Below are 19,994 nucleotides of genomic sequence, written 5' to 3' on the forward strand. Positions count from 1 at the left end.
GCCCAAGCCCGCTGGTCGTTCAGTCTTTGTGTTCTGTATCTGGCTGGCAACGTTCTTGTCCCTTGTTTAGCCAACTACGAATAATTTACAGTCATGTCAAAAAGTGCAACCAGAGTAACAGCAAAGTAGCCTGCCTACCTAATCCCGAAATGTTCATCACTATGGGACAGTTTGAGATCGAATTTGAATATTGAAACAATGTTGCAAATGTCAGAGAGACAGACTGCAAGGTTTATACAAATCTCCACTGTTGAAAACTAAATGTTAGTCTAAAAGAAATGGTAGATAATGTCTAGATGCTTTTTATAGTGGAGATCAAGGTTATAATTTCCCTGCCTGGGTTGATGAGACAGTGGATTGTGCAGTCAGATGGAACAGAGTAAATAGGCATTTTAACTTCATAGATTTAGCCGGTGGTCATTTGTGTAATAGAAAGGGCTAGAATGCGGGGTTAACCAATCAGCATTCAGGATTAGACCCACCCCTTGTATAAAAATGAAATAACTAAGACCAGACCGTTTGGGTAGCAACTTCAGAATACAAAATAATAATTAACTCGTGAAAATAATACATATTTTTTTAATCAATATGATGACAACCTCGAACAAGGGAATAATCGTGACAACTCCATCCAAGGGATGCATCCCAGCCCTTCCGTTCGCCTCGGGCCTCAGAACAGCCCTTGTCGGGAGTTGTCAACATATAATTCCCGGGTTCTCAGGTATTATTGCTTAAATATACCATTGACATATCTTTTTGTTGACTATTTTAATGGAATACATTGCATTCGTATGTATAGGCTATCGTTTAGGTCGTGAATAATGATATTTGAACCAAAATAGACCATGATAGGCATTTGAAAAGCCTACAGCTATGTCAAATACTCTTTCCATAAATTGTTCTAGTCTTGAACTTTATAAATTAATGTAATCAAGGACAGACTTTTTAACGAGGGCTTTTTAATGATGGCGAAACAACGAGATCACGTTAAGTATTTATGATCGTTAATCTCTTGCCAATATTCTCACCGTCAAGGCAAAAGCAGAAATGCACACAGCACAAAGCGTGCCGGGTTCGGCTAGAAGGGATACTGCTTTAGTCAACATTTTCTTTTGGCAGCCGGTTAGCATAATTAACATAGCAAATTAGGAGAATTAGGTTAGGTTTAGGGTTAGCTAAAACGCAAAAACAAATCACCTTTCGACGTTAATTTGACAAAAAAAACTGTATCCCCCATCTAGGCATGACAAGTGTGCCAGTTGCAGTATTTTTTACGTCACGACGTGTTTGCAATGGACGCGATTGCGTTGCACTTCCATGTCCATATTTGGAGAGTTCAGATGTTTTGTTTCCATGGAGACGCGATGGAGAGGTGTTGGGTTTCGAGCTGGAAGATTTTCCCGGGAAAAAAAGACAAGACAAGGCAATGCAGAGGCAGAGCGAGTGGAACCCGAGAGAACCGTTGTTGTCGAGAAACAAACAGTCATTCGCTCCAGGAATTCCATCGTAATAGTGTGCTCTTTCAAATGAATATTACATTGCCAGTTGTCATGCTGTGCACGTTTATTATCGCTTATCATCTTGTCTATGCAAACAGCCTGCTGCTCGCTCCTACCCATGCCCATTCTAGTCTTGATGCTAGAATATAATAGCCTATTCAGTTCTAAAATTGCCTCAGAATTGCCACTTGGCTTGCCATGTAGCCTACAGACAGCATAAGAAAGATAACAGGACTTTTTTTTCATAAATAAAAGGAAGGCATATTTCTGCCTAATATATTGTATTCATGTGTACATAGAGCAACATGGTATTTGTGCCAGAAGACTGTCATGCTGTGCACGAAATCTTGCTGACCTGAGAAATTATTCAATAGAGTGACAAGACTTCCATCTTAAATCATGTTGCTGAAGCCCATTCCAGTGGCAAACATCTCCCTGTTGGATTGGAGATTTTATTTCCTCTGCTAAAAAATGATGTCTATGAGGTAGGCTATATGCCATTCAATTGTGTTTGTGTGTAAGTGAAGGGTACTTGTGTGAGCGTGGGCATTTTCTCATTCAGTTAGCCTCATATGTGAGCAGTAGAGGGAGCTGTAAAAGAGGAGATTCTCTCTTGACATTCACATTCTGTGCATGTTCCTAGGCCTATCTAATCAGGAGGCCTTACGTAAACCTGAACCAAAATGAAAACCTAACTGCCAAATTACACTGACTGTACAAAACAATAAGAACACCTGCTCTTTCCATAACTGACCAGGTGAATCCAGGTGAAAGCTATGATCCCTTGTTGATGTCACGTGTTACATCGACTTCATTCAGTGTAGATGACAGGGTTAAATAAGGCTTTTAAGCCTTGACACAATACAGCCCCATAGTGGAGGTGTCATAATACCCATAAAACCTAGTGGTCAAACAAGGAAATGGTTCCAATCATTTTTTTCCCCCACAATTCATTTTTTCCACAGGGGCATTTTTTTTTTAGAAACTCTTAAAATAAGGGCTGTGTTTCGTGTATTGATAAAAGTCACCTTGTCCTAGAGAGATTTACACAGTTATCAATATGTCACGCCAGGGTGAGCCTACACGAAACACAGCCCACATCTAGGAACAACTACACTTAAAATAAGGGCTGTGTTTCGTGTTACGTGCGTTTCCGGGAGCTTGTGTGGCCCACCACTTCGCAGCTGAGCCGTTGTTGCTCCATGCCAGGGTGAGCCTACACGAAACACAGCCCTTATTTTAAGTGTAGTTGCTCCTAGATGTTTCCACTTCACAATAACAGCACTTACAGTTGACCGGGGGCAGCTCTAGCAGGGCAGAAATTTAACAAACTGACTTGTTGGAAAGGTGGCATCCTATGATTGTGCCATGTTGGAAGTCACTGAGGTCTTCAGTAAGGTCATTCTACTGCCAATGTTTGTCTATGGAGATTGCATGGCTGTGTGCTCGATTTTATACACCCGTCAGCAGAGGGTGTGGCTGAAATAGCCAAGTCCACTCATTTGAAGGGGTATCCACGTTTTATTTACCTTTATTTAACCAGGTAGGCTAGTTGAGAACACCTTTATTTAACCAGGTAGGCTAGTTGAGAACACCTTTATTTAACCAGGTAGGCTAGTTGAGAACACCTTTATTTAACCAGGTAGGCTAGTTGAGAACACCTTTATTTAACCAGGTAGGCTAGTTGAGAACACCTTTATTTAACCAGGTAGGCCAGTTGAGAACACCTTTATTTAACCAGGTAGGCTAGTTGAGAACACCTTTATTTAACCAGGTAGGCTGGTTGAGAACACCTTTATTTAACCAGGTAGGCTGGTTGAGAACACCTTTATTTAACCAGGTAGGCAAGTTGAGAACACCTTTATTTAACCAGGTAGGCTAGTTGAGAACACCTTTATTTAACCAGGTAGGCTAGTTGAGAACACCTTTATTTAACCAGGTAGGCTAGTTGAGAACACCTTTATTTCACCAGGTAGGCTAGTTGAGAACACCTTTATTTAACCAGGTAGGCAATTTGAGAACACCTATATTTCACCAGGTAGGCAAGTTGAGAACACCTTTATTTCACCAGGTAGGCAAGTTGAGAACACCTTTATTTAACCAGGTAGGCAAGTTGAGAACACCTTTATTTAACCAGGTAGGCAAGTTGAGAACACCTTTATTTAACCAGGTAGGCAAGTTGAGAACACCTTTATTTAACCAGGTAGGCAAGTTGAGAACACCTTTATTTAACCAGGTAGGCAAGTTGAGAACACCTTTATTTAACCAGGTAGGCAAGTTGAGAACACCTTTATTTCACCAGGTAGGCTAGTTGAGAACACCTTTATTTAACCAGGTAGGCTAGTTGAGAACACCTTTATTTCACCAGGTAGGCTAGTTGAGAACACCTTTATTTAACCAGGTAGGCTAGTTGAGAACACCTTTATTTCACCAGGTAGGCTAGTTGAGAACACCTTTATTGAACCAGGTAGGCAAGTTGAGAACACCTTTATTTCACCAGGTAGGCTAGTTGAGAACACCTTTATTTAACCAGGTAGGCTAGTTGAGAACACCTTTATTTAACCAGGTAGGCTAGTTGAGAACACCTTTATTTCACCAGGTAGGCTAGTTGAGAACACCTTTATTTAACCAGGTAGGCAAGTTGAGAACACCTTTATTTCACCAGGTAGGCAAGTTGAGAACACCTTTATTTCACCAGGTAGGCAAGTTGAGAACACCTTTATTTAACCAGGTAGGCAAGTTGAGAACACCTTTATTTAACCAGGTAGGCAAGTTGAGAACACCTTTATTTAACCAGGTAGGCAAGTTGAGAACACCTTTATTTAACCAGGTAGGCAAGTTGAGAACACCTTTATTTAACCAGGTAGGCAAGTTGAGAACACCTTTATTTCACCAGGTAGGCTAGTTGAGAACACCTTTATTTAACCAGGTAGGCTAGTTGAGAACACCTTTATTTAACCAGGTAGGCTGGTTGAGAACACCTTTATTTAACCAGGTAGGCAAGTTGAGAACACCTTTATTTAACCAGGTAGGCTAGTTGAGAACACCTTTATTTAACCAGGTAGGCAAGTTGAGAACAAGTTCTCATTTACAATTGCGACCTGGCCAAGATAAAGCAAAGCAGTTCGACAGATAAAACGACACAGAGTTACACATGGAGTAAAAACAAACATACAGTCAATAATGCAGTATAAACAAGTCTATATACAATGTGAGCAAATGAGGTGAGAAGGGAGGTAAAGGCAAAAAAGGCCAAGATGGCAAAGTAAATACAATATAGCAAGTAAAATACTGGAATGGTAGTTTTGCAATGGAAGAATGTGCAAAGTAGAAATAAAAAAATAATGGGGTGCAAAGGAGCAAAATAAATAAATTAATTAAAATTAAATACAGTTGGGAAAGAGGTAGTTGTTTGGGCTAAATTATAGGTGGGCTATGTACAGGTGCAGTAATCTGTGAGCTGCTCTGACAGTTGGTGCTTAAAGCTAGTGAGGGAGATAAGTGTTTCCAGTTTCAGAGATTTTTGTAGTTCGTTCCAGTCATTGGCAGCAGAGAACTGGAAGGAGAGGCGGCCAAAGAAAGAATTGGTTTTGGGGGTGACTAGAGAGATATACCTGCTGGAGCGTGTGCTACAGGTGGGAGATGCTATGGTGACCAGCGAGCTGAGATAAGGGGGGACTTTACCTAGCAGGGTCTTGTAGATGACATGGAGCCAGTGGGTTTGGCGACGAGTATGAAGCGAGGGCCAGCCAACGAGAGCGTACAGGTCGCAATGGTGGGTAGTATATGGGGCTTTGGTGATAAAACGGATTGCACTGTGATAGACTGCATCCAATTTGTTGAGTAGGGTATTGGAGGCTATTTTGTAAATGACATCGCCAAAGTCGAGGATTGGTAGGATGGTCAGTTTTACAAGGGTATGTTTGGCAGCATGAGTGAAGGATGCTTTGTTGCGAAATAGGAAGCCAATTCTAGATTTAACTTTGGATTGGAGATGTTTGATATGGGTCTGGAAGGAGAGTTTACAATCTAACCAGACACCTAAGTATTTGTAGTTGTCCACGTATTCTAAGTCAGAGCCGTCCAGAGTAGTGATGTTGGACAGGCGGGTAGGTGCAGGCAGCGATCGGTTGAAGAGCATGCATTTAGTTTTACTTGCATTCAAGAGCAATTGGAGGCCACGGAAGGAGAGTTGTATGGCATTGAAGCTTGCCTGGAGGGTTGTTAACACAGTGTCCAGAGAAGGGCCGGAAGTATACAGAATGGTGTCGTCTGCGTAGAGGTGGATCAGGGACTCACCAGCAGCAAGAGCGACCTCATTGATGTATACAGAGAAGAGAGTCGGTCCAAGAATTGAACCCTGTGGCACCCCCATAGAGACTGCCAGAGGTCCGGACAGCAGACCCTCCGATTTGACACACTGAACTCTATCAGAGAAGTAGTTGGTGAACCAGGCGAGGCAATCATTTGAGAAACCAAGGCTGTCGAGTCTGCCGATGAGGATATGCGTGCTTTATATATATATAGTGTACCTCTTAAATGTAACTAACTGTAATTGAAAATGGTATCTATGTAATCTCCAAAAAGTAATAATGCTGCAAACTTCAACAAAGGTAACAATTTCACCTTTCAGGCAAAAAAAAAATTGTTATAAATTGCTGAGGTGTAGTCACTTACTGTACAAAGCACAAATATGATAAAACATGATAGGATGCTATATTATCCTTCCATACAATACAGTATTCTATATTATCCTTCCATACAATACAGTATTCTATATTATCCTTCCATACAATACAGTATTCTATATTATCCTTCCATACAATACAGTATTCTATATTATCCTTCCATACAATACAGTATTCTATATTATCCTTCCATACAATACAGTATTCTATATTATCCTTCCATAAAATACAGTATTCTATATTATCCTTCCATAAAATACAGTATTCTATATTATCCTTCCATTCAATACAGTATTCTATATTATCCTTCCATACAATACAGTATTCTATATTATCCTTCCATACAATACAGTATTCTATATTATCCTTCCATACAATACAGTATTCTATATTATCCTTCCATAAAATACAGTATTCTATATTATCCTTCCATAAAATACAGTATTCTATATTATCCTTCCATTCAATACAGTATTCTATATTATCCTTCCATACAATACAGTATTCTATATTATCCTTCCATTCAATACAGTATTCTATATTATCCTTCCATACAATACAGTATTCTATATTATCCTTCCATACAATACAGTATTCTATATTATCCTTCCATTCAATACAGTATTCTATATTATCCTTCCATTCAATACAGTATTCTATATTATCCTTCCATACAATACAGTATTCTATATTATCCTTCCATTCAATACAGTATTCTATATTATCCTTCCATAAAATACAGTATTCTATATTATCCTTCCATACAATACAGTATTCTATATTATCCTTCCATACAATACAGTATTCTATATTATCCTTCCATTCAATACAGTATTCTATATTATCCTTCCATACAATACAGTATTCTATATTATCCTTCCATTCAATACAGTATTCTATATTATCCTTCCATACAATACAGTATTCTATATTATCCTTCCATTCAATACAGTATTCTATATTATCCTTCCATTCAATACAGTATTCTATATTATCCTTCCATACAATACAGTATTCTATATTATCCTTCCATACAATACAGTATTCTATATTATCCTTCCATTCAATACAGTATTCTATATTATCCTTCCATACAATACAGTATTCTATATTATCCTTCCATACAATACAGTATTCTATATTATCCTTCCATACAATACAGTATTCTATATTATCCTTCCATACAATACAGTATTCTATATTATCCTTCCATTCAATACAGTATTCTATATTATCCTTCCATACAATACAGTATTCTATATTATCCTTCCATTCAATACAGTATTCTATATTATCCTTCCATACAATACAGTATTCTATATTATCCTTCCATTCAATACAGTATTCTATATTATCCTTCCATTCAATGCAGTATTCTATATTATCCTTCCATACAATGCAGTATTCTATATTATCCTTCCATACAATACAGTATTCTATATTATCCTTCCATACAATACAGTATTCTATATTATCCTTCCATTCAATACAGTATTCTATATTATCCTTCCATACAATACAGTATTCTATATTATCCTTCCATTCAATACAGTATTCTATATTATCCTTCCATTCAATGCAGTATTCTATATTATCCTTCCATTCAATACAGTATTCTATATTATCCTTCCATTCAATACAGTATTCTATATTATCCTTCCATTCAATGCAGTATTCTATATTATCCTTCCATTCAATACAGTATTCTATATTATCCTTCCATACAATACAGTATTCTATATTATCCTTCCATTCAATACAGTATTCTATATTATCCTTCCATACAATACAGTATTCTATATTATCCTTCCATTCAATACAGTATTCTATATTATCCTTCCATACAATACAGTATTCTATATTATCCTTCCATTCAATACAGTATTCTATATTATCCTTCCATACAATACAGTATTCTATATTATCCTTCCATACAATACAGTATTCTATATTATCCTTCCATTCAATACAGTATTCTATATTATCCTTCCATACAATACAGTATTCTATATTATCCTTCCATACAATACAGTATTCTATATTATCCTTCCATTCAATACAGTATTCTATATTATCCTTCCATACAATACAGTATTCTATATTATCCTTCCATACAATACAGTATTCTATATTATCCTTTCATACAATACAGTATTCTGTATAGTGATGTATCCCTTTTGTTTCAATATGTTCCCTCGTACAATAAATGGATGGGTATTTTTCGCGTGTTGTCTTATATGTTAAAATGGAGACAGAAAACAAAATGTAGGCCTACATTTGTATACATTGATACCTATGCTTCATAAAGCATCTTTGAAACAGTTTTCTATGCACTATATACATATATATGGAAATGCTACATAATGTGTGTTACACAATGCACCTGGAATTCCATACAGGTCTCTCAGTAGTTTCAGACTCGTCTTACCGACAGTCCTATCTTACTGGAAGAGTGTGTTCATTTTTCCTAAGGGTACGATCTCCCCCTCCTATTCCTCATGATCAGTCTCCTATCCCCTTTCTGTGATATTCATAAGGATGTGCTATATTTACAGGGATAAGTTTGGAAGGAATCGTCACCTGACGCCGGTGACGCCACAGCTCTGAGAACATGGAGGGGGGGGGGGGGGGGGGGCAACCTTGTGTTGTTGGTGGAATTAGTGTGTATATGGAATCAGATGATCGTAAGCACAGAGCAATAGGCAGAGCAATAGACTAGAATATCTTTGTTGTCGTAATGTCACGCCCTGGCCATAGAGAGGATTTTTATTCTCTATGTTGGTTAGGCCAGGGTGTGACTAGGGGTGGGCGTTCTATGTCCTGGCCATAGAGAGGCTTTTCATTCTCTATGTTGGTTAGGCCAGGGTGTGACTAGGGTGGGCATTCTAGTGTCTTTATTTCTATGTTTTCTATTTCTTTGTGTTTGGCACGGGTGTGGTTCTCAATCAGAGGCAGCTGTCTATCGTTGTCTCTGATTGAGAACCATACTTAGGTACCCTTTTCACCCCACGTGGGTTTGTGGGTAGTTGTTTTCTGTATAGTTTTAGTTACCTTACAGAACTGGTCGTTTCTTGCTTTTTTTGGGTTTTTTTCACTCCTTCAGACGAGCGTTACACATAACCCTTTTCTGTATCCCAGTTACACCTCAGAGGACATATTTATGGCCCCGCATTAAATCAAAGCATCAGTTGACTGTTAGGAGACTTATAGGCCAGATAGGTGGATGGGAGAAACATGGCCATCTGTTTCTCCCAGTATCGCAGCCATGGTAACTATCTAACCTGTTGAATAGATTCTGATCAGGGACGTCACGCACTTAACATGTTTGAGGGGGGACGGGTGGCCAAATTCAGATATTTTTTCCATTTATTCTGATCACATCTATATTTCTATCCTTTTAATGTGTGAAATTAAAGGAGAACGTGCCCTTGAATCCTTGATCGGTTTTCAACTTCTTATATACTTTTGGACTACTGTTATTCAAATACTTAGTGTCTCAGTTCCTTAATATTATATTAGATTTAAAACATTTGTCACCGCGTAACTTCTAAAAATGGTCAGATATGGAACTGCTGTTAATATAATGCCAGACAGAGACTGAAATAACTGTGAAGACAGACAGATGTGTTGACGTGATTGACAAGACTGTCTGGGATTCTTCTAAAGGGAGAAAAAAGGAAGGAAGCATTATTATGGAAGATATGATGTCCATCTGTCTGATGATATCGATAGACAGACAAGTGAGTCAGAGAAGAGAAGTGTCTGGACTGGAGTTTTGCGTTATAGGACATTCCCCTCAGGATTATATACAGATACATAATAGTAGACCATATTGAATCTTTTCCATGGCTGTTTTGCATTAATGCAGCTTGCAGGAGTAAGATATCCTATGCTGACTCATTTTTTAATTTTAGTCTGCTTGGCAGGGGTCACATGACTTGGACATAAACTTGGAACTATTACATGTTTTAGTAAATACTTTATAATAAAGACTAGTAATAAAGAATATCTTATAAATGTCAATTAAAAGCCAGTTCATTAATAAGGGTACATTTCCTGAAGTAAACTGCCATTTCACTTTCAATTTCTTATATTGATGTTACACTGCCACCCACACAGAATACACTGTTCCCTATATAGTGCACTAAATGTTTAAAAAAGCAGATATAGCAACACCTCGCAGCACAACACCTCTCCCCTATTTGACCTAGATAGTTTGTGTGTATGTATTGATAAACCCCAGGAAGAGAATCTGCTGTTATAGTTAACGAGGATCCTGATAAACCCCAGGAAGAGAATCTGCTGTTATAGTTAACGAGGATCCTGATAAACACCAGGAAGAGAATCTGCTGTTATAGTTAACGAGGATCCTGATAAACACCAGGAAGAGAATCTGCTGTTATAGTTAACGAGGATCCTGATAAACACCAGGAAGAGAATCTGCTGTTATAGTTAACGAGGATCCTGATAAACACCAGGAAGAGAATCTGCTGTTATAGTTAACGAGGATCCTGATAAACCCCAGGAAGAGAATCTGCTGTTATAGTTAACGAGGATCCTGATAAACCCCAGGAGGAGAATCTGCTGTTATAGTTAACGAGGATCCTGATAAACCCCAGGAAGAGAATCTGCTGTTATAGTTAACGAGGATCCTGATAAACCCCAGGAAGAGAATCTGCTGTTATAGTTAACGAGGATCCTGATAAACACCAGGAAGAGAATCTGCTGTTATAGTTAACGAGGATCCTGATAAACCCCAGGAAGAGAATCTGCTGTTATAGTTAACGAGGATCCTGATAAACACCAGGAAGAGAATCTGCTGTTATAGTTAACGAGGATCCTGATAAACACCAGGAAGAGAATCTGCTGTTATAGTTAACGAGGATCCTGATAAACCCCAGGAAGAGAATCTGCTGTTATAGTTAACGAGGATCCTGATAAACCTCAGGAAGAGAATCTGCTGTTATAGTTAACGAGGATCCTGATAAACCCCAGGAAGAGAATCTGCTGTTATAGTTAACGAGGATCCTGATAAACACCAGGAAGAGAATCTGCTGTTATAGTTAACGAGGATCCTGATAAACCCCAGGAAGAGAATCTGCTGTTATAGTTAACGAGGATCCTGATAAACCCCAGGAAGAGAATCTGCTGTTATAGTTAACGAGGATCCTGATAAACCCCAGGAAGAGAATCTGCTGTTATAGTTAACGAGGATCCTGATAAACCCCAGGAAGAGAATCTGCTGTTATAGTTAACGAGGATCCTGATAAACCCCAGGAAGAGAATCTGCTGTTATAGTTAACGAGGATCCTGATAAACACCAGGAAGAGAATCTGCTGTTATAGTTAACGAGGATCCTGATAAACCCCAGGAAGAGAATTGCTTTCTGTTTTCTGAAACCAGGTTTGCTGTTTATTTGAACAATATGAGATAGAAGGAAGTTCCATGCGATAAGGGCTCTATATAATACTGTACGCTTCCTTGAATTTGTTCTGGATTTGGGGACTGTGAAAAGACCCCTGGTGGCATGTCTGGTGGGGTAAGTGTGTGTCAGAGCTGTGTGTAAGTTGACTACCCAAACCATTTGGGATTTCCAACACATTAATGTTTCTTATAAAAAGAAGTGATGTAGTCAGTCTCTCCTCAACTCTTAACCAATAGAGACTGGGCATGCATAATATTTATATCAGCCCCTCTGATTATAATGAAGAGCAAGACGTGCCGCTCTGTTCTGTTCCAGCTGCAGCTTAACTAGGTCTTTCCCTTGCAGAACTGGACCACACGACTGAACAGTTATCAAGATGAGACTAAACCAGAGCCTGAGTTGGTCCAGAGTAGAGTGAGGGATGTAGGGTTCCATTTGGGATGCATGCTGGGGAATGATACCAAATGATAACAAATGTAATCACGTACGCCAGCCTTGATCATAGCTTTCTGCACTATCAAAGACCCAATGCTTCTAAAGTGGGCAAAGAAAAATGCAATATTTAAACATTATTGCCATTATGTAGAGAATAGGGTGCCATTATATAGAGAATAGGGTGCCATTATGTAGAGAATAGGGTGCCATTATGTAGAGAATAGGGTGCCATTATGTAGGGAATAGGGTGCCATGATGTAGAGAATAGGGTGCCATTATGTAGAGAATAGGGTGCCATTATATAGGGAATAGGGTGCCATTATGTAGAGAATAGTGTGCCATTATGTAGAGAATAGGGTGCCATTATGTAGGGAATAGGGTGCCATTATGTAGGGAATATGGTGCCATTATGTAGAGAATAGGGTGCCATTATGTAGAGAATAGGGTGCCATTATGTAGGGAAAAGGGTGCCATTATGTAGAGAATAGGGTGCCATTATGTAGAGAATAGGGTGCCATTATGTAGGGAATAGGGTGCCATTATGTAGAGAATAGGGTGCCATTATGTAGAGAATAGGGTGCCATTATATAGGGAATAGGGTGCCATTATGTAGGGAATAGGGTGCCATTATGTAGAGAATAGGGTGCCATTATGTAGAGAATAGGGTGCCATTATGTAGAGAATAGGGTGCCATTATGTAGAGAATAGGGTGCCATTATGTAGGGAATAGGGTGCCATTATGTAGAGAATAGGGTGCCATTATGTAGAGAATAGGGTGCCATTATATAGGGAATAGGGTGCCATTATGTAGAGAATAGGGTGCCATTATGTAGAGAATAGGGTGCCATTATGTAGGGAAAAGGGTGCCATTATGTAGAGAATAGGGTGCCATTATGTAGAGAATAGGGTGCCATTATGTAGGGAATAGGGTGCCATTATGTAGAGAATAGGGTGCCATTATGTAGAGAATAGGGTGCCATTATATAGAGAATAGGGTGCCATTATGTAGGGAATAGGGTGCCATTATGTAGAGAATAGGGTGCCATTATGTAGAGAATAGGGTGCCATTATGTAGAGAATAGGGTGCCATTATGTAGAGAATAGGGTGCCATTATGTAGGGAATAGGGTGCCATTATGTAGAGAATAGGGTGCCATTATGTAGAGAATAGGGTGCCATTATATAGGGAATAGGGTGCCATTATGTAGAGAATAGGGTGCCATTATGTAGAGAATAGGGTGCCATTATGTAGGGAATAGGGTGCCATTATGTAGAGAATAGGGTGCCATTATGTAGAGAATAGGGTGCCATTTTTGACACCACCGAGGAGTAAGCTAGAGCCAAACAGGAAGGATGTAGACTATAGCCTTGACTCTCTCTCTCTCTCTCTCTCTCAAAAAACCCACTCAGGACCCCATTGTGAAATGCCTCCAATCCACCTCGACTTGTCATCTGTGTCATCTGTGTTTGGAGAGAGACTGTGACGCATAGACCCGACCTTCCTCAGAACCCCCCCCCCCCCCTCCTTCTCAGGAACTGGACGGTGAAACCAAATTAGAATCGCTAAAAAGAAACAGAGGAGGGGGTATTTGTGGTAACGCAGCGGTTCAGATAGAAGCGCAGCGGTTCAGATAGAAGTGCAGCTGCTTATTCCTTCCAGGTGGACCACGGACGGTGGAGAGGGCATCATCATGATCTTGTTGGACTGGCTGTCTATCAATTAAAGTACCCACCCGTCTAATATATATTATCTAGAATGTCTAAATCAAGACCCAGACAGATACAATTTTTGCAAGTTTTTTAAGTCATGTCTTACATACAAGTACACTGTTCTTGATTGAGATTATAAGGGATAAATACTTCAGTAACTGATGCCAACAAAACATGACGTATTTTATATTTGTAGTTCATCTGTTGATTACATTTACGTTGTATTTTGGAGACGCTTACAGTATCGTAATTCATCTGAGTTCGCTAACTGTCAGACCATGCTCATGTCTCAGTCACTGTACAGGTAGACAGAGAAAAGTGAAAAAGACTCCGACTATAGGGAGCTAACACTGAGAGAAATGTTCAGAATTCCAGTACACCAAATAAGAGCAGCCTGTGCAACATACTGAACTGACTTCAAGATGAATTGACGGAGCATCCGATTACAACTCTAAATATATTAAATCGCTCTGTCGCTCTCGCGCTCTCCTTCTCTCTAGCACACGCGCGCACACACACACACACACACAATAACTTTATTTTGTTTATGCTTTTCACATTTATATTTATAAACAAATAAGACATGTATGTTTATAGCCACAACTTGGCGTGGATGCACTGGGTCTCTCCAGTTTCCAAAACAGGCATCTGTAAGTTTCCTCACACCAGAATGTTGTGTGTGTTTTTTTAGGTTGCTAGGGGTGGAGCGTTTTATTCAGGCCTGCCTGTATTTCTATCCATGCGTCTGGGACAAGCAAGTTCCGCATTCCCGAACCCTCCCAGTTAGCGATCACTATTTAAACGGGCTGACGCAAGGACTTTTAATATCAAAACCTATATCCGATTCACAAGTTACGGACACGTTATATCACCGCAGATTTTGGACCTAATACAGGTAAATTAACCTATTAACTTACCATTTCTGGTTTAAGTTACGAAACTTAGACGAACTCGATTAACTGTTTAGACATTATTTACACATGTTAAACTTTTTCTAATAGGTTTTAACTTATGTTTTTGTGTTTCATGATCGTTTAATATATATATATATTTTTACAATTGTATTATTTTACAACAATGTTATTTGACTAGTTTCGGCTTGCGATAGTGTAATGCACTAGACTAGACGCATTATAAAATCGCTTATATTGTAACTTTTTCTCTTTGTTGTTTTTATTGTTACAACTTCTTGATCAAACGGTACAAAGTAGCGAATGAATGTCGTTGCAGCGTGCCTTGAACACTACTATAGAATAGATTGTTACGATGTAAGGAGGTGGTGAAAGTTAATATCAACCACAAGCAGTCCCCGCTGCGAGGTACCAACGTTATGTAACATTAAGTTTGCTATACACGCGACATTTGTGGTGCTATCAGCGGTATTTAGAACAGAAAGCAGAATTGGGGGGAAACATTCTTTCGTATGAGGGGAGAACGTTTTGTTTTAGTTTGTTTTCTTGGTGATTTTATTTGTGTTGGAAAAAAAGTATGTAAATTGCATAGTATTGTTTCACATTGCTTTTTAGGCTCCAGTCGCAGACTAGCATCCCACTCAGGCTGAGTGGCTGACATTTCCGTCAGCCACTCAGGCTGACATTTCCGTTTATGCATTTAGAAGTTAAATGTAAACTCACTGCCATGCTCGTGGCTAATAGCTCGATTATATGTTTATGAATTAAATTATTATCATCCTCATCATCCCTCTTCTGCCTCATCTCCATCATCTTCATCATTTAGAAAGTTAATAATATATATACAGTAACAGTCAAAAGTTCAGACACACCTACTCATTCAAGGGTTTTTTCTTAATTTTTGTCTATTTTCCACATTGCAGAATAATAGTGAAGACATCACAACTATGAAATAACACATTTGGAACCAAAACAGTGTAAAAGAAGTCAAAATATATTTTACATTTGAGATTCATCAAAGTAGCCACTCTTTGCCTTGATGACAGTTTTGCACAAACTAGGCATTCTCTCAACCAGGTATGCATTTCAATTAACAGTTGTGCCATGTTAAAAGTTAATTTGTGGAATTTCTTTCCTTCTTAATGCGTTTGAGCCAATCAGTTGTTTTGTGACAAGGTAGGGCTGGTATACAGAAGATAGCCCTATTTGGACAAAGACCAAGTCCATGTTATGGCAAGAACCGCTCAAATAAGCAAAGAGAAGCAACAGTCCATCATTACTTTAAGACATGAAGGTCAGTCAATCTAGAACATTTCAAGAACTTTGAAAGTTTCTCCAAGTGCAGTCGCAAAAACCATCAAGCGATATGATGAAACTGGCTCTCATGAAGACCGCCACAGGAAAGGAAGACCCAGAGTTACCTCTGTTGCAGAGGATACGTTCATTAGAGTTACCTGTCTCTCATGAGGACCGCCACAGGAAAGGAAGACCCAGAGTTACCTCTGTTGCAGAGGATACGTTCATTAGAGTTACCTGTCTCTCATGAGGACCGCCACAGGAAAGGAAGACCCAGAGTCACGTCTGTTGCAGAGGATACGTTCATTAGAGTTACCTGTCTCTCATGAGGACCGCCACAGGAAAGGAAGACCCAGAGTTACCTCTGTTGCAGAGGATACGTTCATTAGAGTTACCTGTCTCTCATGAGGACCGCCACAGGAAAGGAAGACCCAGAGTTACCTCTGTTGCAGAGGATACGTTCATTAGAGTTACCTGTCTCTCATGAGGACCGCCACAGGAAAGGAAGACCCAGAGTTACCTCTGTTGCAGAGGATACGTTCATTAGAGTTACCTGTCTCTCATGAGGACCGCCACAGGAAAGGAAGACCCAGAGTTACCTCTGTTGCAGAGGATACGTTCATTAGAGTTACCTGGCTCTCATGAGGACCGCCACAGGAAAGGAAGACCCAGAGTTACCTCTGCTGCAGAGGATACGTTCATTAGAGTTACCTGTCTCTCATGAGGACCGCCACAGGAAAGGAAGACCCAGAGTTACCTCTGCTGCAGAGGATACGTTCATTAGAGTTACCTGGCTCTCATGAGGACCGCCACAGGAAAGGAAGACCCAGAGTTACCTCTGCTGCAGAGGATAAGTTCATTAGAGTTAACTGGCTCTCATGAGGACCGCCACAGGAAAGGAAGACCCAGAGTTACCTCTGTTGCAGAGGATACGTTCATTAGAGTTACCTGTCTCTCATGAGGACCGCCACAGGAAAGGAAGACCCAGAGTTACCTCTGCTGCAGAGGATACGTTCATTAGAGTTACCAGCCTTAGAAATTACAGCCCAAATAAATGCTTCACAGAGTTTAAGTAGCAGACACATCTCAACATCAACTGTTCAGAAGAGACTGCGTGAATCAGGCCGTTATGATCGAATTGCTGCAAAGAAACCACTACGCAAGGACACTAATAAGAATAATATACTTGCTCGGACCAAGAAACATCAGCAATGGGCATTAAACCGGTGGAAATCTGTCCTTTGGTCTGATTTGTCCAAATTTGAAAAATGTGGTTCCAACCGCAGTGTCTTTGAGAGACGCAGAGTAGGTGAACGAATGATCTCTGCATGTGTGGTTCCCACCAGGAAGCTTGGAGGAGGAGTGATGGTGTGGGGGTGCATTGCTGGTGATACTGTCTGTGATTTATTTAGAATTCAAGGCACACTTAGCCAGCATGGCTAACACAGCATTCTGCAGCGATACGTTGGCGCTTATTTATTTATTTATTTTATTTTACCTTTATTTAACCAGGTAGGCAAGTTGAGAACAAGTTCTCATTTACAATTGCGACCTGGCCAAGATAAAGCAAAGCAGTTCGACAGATAAAACGACACAGAGTTACACATGGAGTAAAAACAAACATACAGTCAATAATGCAGTATAAACAAGTCTATATACAATGTGAGCAAATGAGGTGAGAAGGGAGGTAAAGGCAAAAAAGGCCAAGATGGCAAAGTAAATACAATATAGCAAGTAAAATACTGGAATGGTAGTTTTGCAATGGAAGAATGTGCAAAGTAGAAATAAAAAAATAATGGGGTGCAAAGGAGCAAAATAAATAAATTAATAAAAATTAAATACAGTTGGGAAAGAGGTAGTTGTTTGGGCTAAATTATAGGTGGGCTATGTACAGGTGCAGTAATCTGTGAGCTGCTCTGACAGTTGGTGCTTAAAGCTAGTGAGGGAGATAAGTGTTTCCAGTTTCAGAGATTTTTGTAGTTCGTTCCAGTCATTGGCAGCAGAGAACTGGAAGGAGAGGCGGCCAAAGAAAGAATTGGTTTTGGGGGTGACTAGAGAGATATACCTGCTGGAGCGTGTGCTACAGGTGGGAGATGCTATGGTGACCAGCGAGCTGAGATAAGGGGGGACTTTACCTAGCAGTGTCTTGTAGATGACATGGAGCCAGTGGGTTTGGCGACGAGTATGAAGCGAGGGCCAGCCAACGAGAGCGTACAGGTCGCAATGGTGGGTAGTATATGGGGCTTTGGTGATAAAACGGATTGCACTGTGATAGACTGCATCCAATTTGTTGAGTAGGGTATTGGAGGCTATTTTGTAAATGACATCGCCAAAGTCGAGGATTGGTAGGATGGTCAGTTTTACAAGGGTATGTTTGGCAGCATGAGTGAAGGATGCTTTGTTGCGAAATAGGAAGCCAATTCTAGATTTAACTTTGGATTGGAGATGTTTGATATGGGTCTGGAAGGAGAGTTTACAGTCTAACCAGACACCTAAGTATTTGTAGTTGTCCACGTATTCTAAGTCAGAGCCGTCCAGAGTAGTGATGTTGGACAGGCGGGTAGGTGCAGGCAGCGATCGGTTGAAGAGCATGCATTTAGTTTTACTTGCATTCAAGAGCAATTGGAGGCCACGGAAGGAGAGTTGTATGGCATTGAAGCTTGCCTGGAGGGTTGTTAACACAGTGTCCAGAGAAGGGCCGGAAGTATACAGAATGGTGTCGTCTGCGTAGAGGTGGATCAGGGACTCACCAGCAGCAAGAGCGACCTCATTGATGTATACAGAGAAGAGAGTCGGTCCAAGAATTGAACCCTGTGGCACCCCCATAGAGACTGCCAGAGGTCCGGACAGCAGACCCTCCGATTTGACACACTGAACTCTATCAGAGAAGTAGTTGGTGAACCAGGCGAGGCAATCATTTGAGAAACCAAGGCTGTCGAGTCTGCCGATGAGGATATGGTGATTGACAGAGTCGAAAGCCTTGGCCAGATCAATGAATACGGCTGCACAGTAATGTTTCTTATCGATGGCGGTTAAGATATCGTTTAGGACCTTGAGCGTGGCTGAGGTGCACCCATGACCAGCTCTGAAACCAGATTGCATAGCAGAGAAGGTATGGTGAGATTCGAAATGGTCGGTAATCTGTTTGTTGACTTGGCTTTCGAAGACCTTAGAAAGGCACGGTAGGATAGATATAGGTCTGTAGCAGTTTGGGTCAAGAGTGTCCCCCCCTTTGAAGAGGGGGATGACCGCAGCTGCTTTCCAATCTTTGGGAATCTCAGACGACACGAAAGAGAGGCTTAGTGGGACTCTCATTTATTCTTCAACAGGACAATGATCCAAAACACACCTTCAGGCTGTGTAGGGGTTATTTGACCAAGGAGAGTGCTGCATCAGATGACCTGGCCTCCACAATCACCTGACCTCAACCCAATTGAGATGGTTTGGGATGAGTTGGACCGCAGAGTGAAGGAAAAGCAGCCAACAAGTGCTCAGCATATGTGGGAACTCCTTCAAGACTGTTGGAAAAGCATTCCTCATGAAGCTGGTTGAGAGAATACCAAGAGTGTGCAAAGCTGTCATCAAGGCAAAGGGTGGCTACTTTGAAGAATCTCAAATATAATTTCATTTTTTAACACTTTTTTTGGTTACTACATGATTCCGTATCTGTTATTTCATAGTTTTGATGACTTCACTATTATTCTACAATGTAGAAAATAGTTTTAAAAAATAAAGAAAAACCCTTGAATGAGTAGGTGTGTCCAAACTTTTGACTGGTGCTGTATATCTGAAGCATGTTTCTTCTGTTTTGAAACATGTTATATGAGTTAAAATAACTATTATTCATATCTTCTTAACAGTGTCTAAAAAATACCACCACCACCAGAAGGGGATTGCAGTCCAACTTGTGAGTAAGTAGCCTATTCCATTATCTTCGTCTTTAAGGAAATTATCCGTCTGCTCCTTGTGAGATAACCTGTATGTAATTACAGTGTGTTATAAGAGTCTGTTTACATTGGAGTTTTAGAGTT

General features: G+C 40.0%; 1 protein-coding gene across 8 annotated transcripts in view; it reads left to right on the forward strand.

Moving 5' to 3' along the window:
* LOC109879527 (jun dimerization protein 2-like) overlaps positions 1 to 19,994 on the forward strand; it is a 51,616-nt gene that overhangs the window by 545 nt on the left and 31,077 nt on the right. For 3 of the 8 annotated variants that reach the window (XR_004211842.1, XR_004211843.1, XM_031836763.1), the window contains exons 1-2: positions 574 to 721; positions 19,824 to 19,870. Coding sequence is in view for 2 of the 8 variants with exons in the window: in XM_031836763.1 (XP_031692623.1) it covers positions 589 to 721; positions 19,824 to 19,870 (180 nt within the window). In the remaining 6 variants the exon portion in view is untranslated. Of the gene's footprint in view, positions 1 to 520; positions 722 to 14,492; positions 14,652 to 19,823; positions 19,875 to 19,994 lie in introns of those variants that run through there. The other 5 variants (XM_031836766.1, XM_031836768.1, XM_031836765.1 and 2 more) reach the window with 5 other exon arrangements.

The sequence above is a fragment of the Oncorhynchus kisutch genome, linkage group LG12 (assembly GCF_002021735.2).
Source record: "Oncorhynchus kisutch isolate 150728-3 linkage group LG12, Okis_V2, whole genome shotgun sequence".
Classification (NCBI taxonomy): domain Eukaryota; kingdom Metazoa; phylum Chordata; class Actinopteri; order Salmoniformes; family Salmonidae; genus Oncorhynchus; species Oncorhynchus kisutch.